The 4,641-nt window shown below is 41.3% G+C and overlaps 1 protein-coding gene across 1 annotated transcript; it reads right to left on the reverse strand.

Annotated features, from left to right (window-relative positions):
* Positions 1 to 279: 279 nt before the first annotated feature.
* On the reverse strand, positions 280 to 1,735 carry LOC139743041 (post-GPI attachment to proteins factor 4-like). The gene has a single exon (XM_071653550.1). The coding sequence runs from the start codon at positions 1,707 to 1,709 to the stop codon at positions 699 to 701; it is 1,011 nt and encodes a 336-aa protein (XP_071509651.1). The 5' UTR covers positions 1,710 to 1,735; the 3' UTR covers positions 280 to 698.
* Positions 1,736 to 4,641: the final 2,906 nt, after the last annotated feature.

Raw genomic sequence — 4,641 nt, forward strand, 5'->3', positions numbered from 1 at the left:
TTGAAAACCTCATGATGAATTTTGACCAAACTTAGCAGGTAGCATCCCTATGGGGATAGAATCTCAATTCCTTCAAATGGGCACCATGTCCCTCTTGAGGGGCCCCTAGAGGTCCCATCCCCCCCCCCCCCACATTAAGGAATATTTAAAATCTTCTGCTCTAGAACCAGAAATTAGAAAGCAAAGTTAATACCATGAGTTTGTACATTGATGACTTTAGTTCCAAGTTTGTTCATTGCAAATCCAGAGCTGCCTGCCCCTCCCCTCGCCCCTGGCTTAGTATGCACCATTAGAGTACATTCACCACAGGAACATGATTCGGTTGCAAAAAACAAAAACAAAAAGAAGCAGAGTTTGATCATGCAATCACACATAAGAAAGACAAATAATGAAACTCTATAAGTATGCAAATGACCTGAGTAATAAAATGATAGATGATCTGCTAAATGAGTTGTACATGTATGAAAGCAGAGTTGTGAATTACTGAATGTAATCTCTACACTACAGTTACTATTTACAGCTGCATGAAAGTGTTGAATGAAAACATTCTTTAAAGTCTTCTTTCCATAAACACAGGAAGCATAACTACTGAAACAGCCATTGCAATTTAAAATTGAGAAATGGCATCTTAGGTAAAGAAACTCTGATATCACAGTGAATTACTTTGTATAATTTCTTCAAGATATGCTTGGTATTGTCTATTTTAAAAAATAACTTTTGGGATATCTCTTTAGAGTTTGTACCATCTTATCAGAAGTATCAGAAGACTGCATCAAGCCACATTTGAGAATTTTCATGGCAAACACATAATTTTCAGCTTCCTTAGTGCTGGGAACCATATGTAGCGTTGATATGAAGCCTATGTGTGTAAAAATGTTTGGACTGAGCAGGTACTGTCGCAGCTTTCTCTTCTGGTGGTAATCATCCAGTGCAAAGTCTAAGGGATTGTCACTGGAAAGCTTTGTGGCCTGGAGATACTCAAGGATGCCCGGAACTTGGGATTGAGGGAAGAGAACGGCCGGTAAGCAGCATGAGGTACCCGGCCCGAGTGTGTACAGGGAAGGGGATGCTGTCCGGGCTAAGCTAATGTATGGCTTCCCTAGCAACCAAACTACCAGGAGAACATACACAAAGCTGGCAAGAAAGACATCATAGTAACTTGAGTGATTTAGTAACGACTGAGATCCTCCATTGAGAGTTGTGTTCGTGAGATGACCTCTACCCTCCCTGTAAATTGAGAGGAGGAGCATACCAACACCTGTAATAACAAGGCTGATGGAAACCCATTCTATGGCGAAGTAATAATTGCGTTCATACCTTGCAAGAGAGTTGGGAAAGTTAAGCTTTAACCACAACCAGTCATTGCTGCTTACGTGCTGATCTCCCTGAGATATATGGCTTTCAAGCCTATTTCTTAGGATGTACATCAAAACGGAATAAAAGTCACGATGGGGAAGGGCATCATCTTGAAGCAGTAACACATACCTGGCATCAAACTTTGATGCTTCAGAAAGACAGAATTGGTAATCTAGCTTCTCTCTCTCATACCGATTTATCTCAAGTTTGGTGGGCTTATTCACACTGAGAAAGAATTCTGACAGATTTATTGCTTCCTTGTGGTCTTTAGGCACACGATTGGTGTTGCATATGAACATGGTTGTGTCTTGTAGTCCCCCTGATTGTTGAAGGGCTAAATGTAAGGCTAACATGACCTGGGTTAAATACCTGGGATGTTTTTGTCTCACTCCCCTCCCTTCATACCTAGACATAGTTATAATCCCAATGACAAGGTTTAGCTTTGCGTTTTCTCGAGACTTTTCATACAGCATTTTTGTTTCTGATTTGGACATCTGGAACAGCTGGCTCTCAGCTAGGTCAGCTTGCTCCTGATTCATTCTTCTTGCCTCATCAAGGGTTTTCAGGGGATCATGGAATAATTTGTAGTATTTTGTCAGTGGGAGACTACGAAAGAAGAAAGGCAGAACAAGGAAAAAAGTGAGGGAATACACAGCCATGACTTTCAGCAAAAATTTTCGGCATGCTTGGTTGCAAAAACAAGACATGATTAGCTGCTTGCACCATAAGACTGGTTTACAGACAAGACAATGGCACAGGCGAGCGACCATTTTTGTACACTGCATTTCTTCACACCTAAACCCTCAAGTGCTACAATCCTGATAATAAGAACATATTCAAGATGTCACTTTTCTCACTCCCTACATGTGGTTTAGAATGCACTTACACGGATGCTAACACATTTCATTCTATAAATATTCATTTATGCGCATCATTTATCACTTGGTAGCACACATGTGACCCAATACAGCAATGAGAGTTAATGCGCGCAAGTTGTCATCAGAGGCTCCCAAACTGATGGCAGAGTCTTCTCGTCAACACAATTGGTTGCAACTTCCAGTATCTCCCCGAATGTCTTGCTGATAAAGTCACCACTTCAAGCAACTTTTCGTGCAGAAAACTAAAGCAAAATACTTATATATGTTGCCATGGCAACTAGAGATAAGGTTTCAGATTCATCGAAGGTCCAATGTCAATGAAATCTCAAAATATGCGGCAATCCATTGATGATTGGTTCAAGAGAACAATCAAAGAGGGAGAGATAGCTGGAGGACCACCAAAGATCATGGATGATGGCTTTTCTCGACAACCAGTAGTCATCAACAGAGTAGAGATACAATTGTAGCTCTCCATCCATGTCATTCTTTTTCCGTGGACCTGAAAAAAAAGAAGAAAATCATTACTGTTACTATAGTGTTAGAACTATCCCAGTCTGTACTAGACCATACACAATCTTGTGATGCATTTGCAGAATCTGAGCATTCATACGATTTAAGATACTGAGTATTTCACTTTGCTGCATCAAACCTAACAAAGAGATACAAGTCTTTATCAAATCAGAGCCTACATTAGCTATCAGGTCCATATTCAGGGCAACAATGGCTCCTCAAAGCGAGGCTGTGTTACATCGAGTCAAACCAAGTTTTATATTTGTAATAAGACGGCTGACTGTGCAACTATCCAACATACTATTACTACTAAGCTGTGCCAGTCAGCAACTTATACCCCTTTTATATTGGGCGTTAGCTCACTTCAGGTCCGCACCTGAAGCGAGCTAAATCTCAGTATAAAAGGTCGAAAAATAGTTAGTCTGAGCTAAAGTTAGTCCGCTCTAGGGGGGTGGATCAGGTCAGCTTCAGGTCCAAGCTAACTTCAGTATAAAAGGTACGCGAGTTTAGCTCGGGCTAAGTACACTGACCCGTGACCAGAAATCATGTATGGTGCTTCCGGGTTGCCAGTATGTATTATGTTTACTGCTGTACTGTTGCCACTGGCGTGCTGTGTATTACGCATCACATGCACTGGTGTTAATAGTATTTTATACACTGCTGTCACTGTTCGCTGTTTGGTAAAACTCCTAGTGAACTCTTTGAACTAGCAAACGGCATGATTAAATCTTGAGAAACAAAAAATAGACCAGCGCAGTGCATACACTTTAGGATGCTGATGACTGGTTGAATTTTGCGCTGGTGGGAAGGACAGGTTGATTGGGGGGGGGGGGGGGGGGGGATGTGGGGTGTTTGGTCTGGTCTCGAATGTAAACTTGGGTGGTCGAGAATGGCAGTATAAAATGACTTGGCCCGAGCCATAGTTAGCTCGCCTCAGAAGCGAGCTAAAAGTCGTGGGCAGTACAAAAGGGGTATAAGAGGGCACACTCAAAAATTGATAGTCCCCTTTGCAAGAACTGTTGCCTTCCAGTACTCCTTCTTCCAAGATGAACAAGAGGAACAATGAGAAAAAATGCTTGCCTGAATAGGGAAAGCAGAATGTTTTGAAGCCAGCTTTTTTTTTTTTCATTTTTCCACCTTTCAAACCCATGAAGCCAGCCAAACAGAAGCCCAAGGACAATGACTGTTTTAGTGATCAATACAAAGCACTAACATTTCATTTCAGCAACTAACCAACATTTTGCAAGCAATACCAACACTCAATTGTGAACCGAGTTTGATTCTCCAATGTGTCAAGCCCTAGCTTGGCTTAGGACCTACACGTACATGATGTACAACTTACATGTGATTTTCTTTATTTCATTTTCTGATATTTTTGTACTTTCTATTTGGGCAAGTAAAATTCATGTTCGGGCAAGTGTTCTGCAACAATTTAAAAATCTGCTTGCCTGATTGGGCAAGTGGTAAAAAAAAAGCTATGTTATTATGTAGCACCCTGCCCAGGCAGAAGGTAGAAGTGGGCTGTGCAACTGTAGCTGTCCCTGCCCTGCTTGGGATTAGTTCCAACAAGATGTGTGTAAATCATGTGCAATCGCGCAGCATATTAAAATCCACCACTGCACCAGTAGGCGGTAATGGGAGAGCATCTGTTTTTCACTCGCACTCAGTGAGCATTGCATATAGTAGAGTACTAATGTTAGAGTCCTTATGCCAGTTATGACTATGTTTCTTCGTTGGGTATTATGTTTTTAAAGCACCATGGCATTTACAATATATGTAGGGTGGCACAGCCAATTACCGGACACTAGTTTTTCGTGGCTTTGAATTCCGTACTAAGAGGATGAAATTTCAGCTAAAAATAACATCACATACTCACAGACTCCTGGAAATTACGAAT

This window comes from Diadema antillarum, unplaced genomic scaffold, assembly GCF_040938485.1.
Source record: "Diadema antillarum isolate AM-2024a unplaced genomic scaffold, OU_Dant_1.0 seq00001042_RagTag, whole genome shotgun sequence".
NCBI lineage: Eukaryota > Metazoa > Echinodermata > Echinoidea > Diadematoida > Diadematidae > Diadema > Diadema antillarum.

Bases quoted from the DNA above. Each gene is read 5' to 3' on its own strand.
- LOC139743041 (XM_071653550.1), bottom strand. From the start codon at position 1,709: ATGTTAGCCTTACATTTAGCCCTTCAACAATCAGGGGGACTACAAGAC.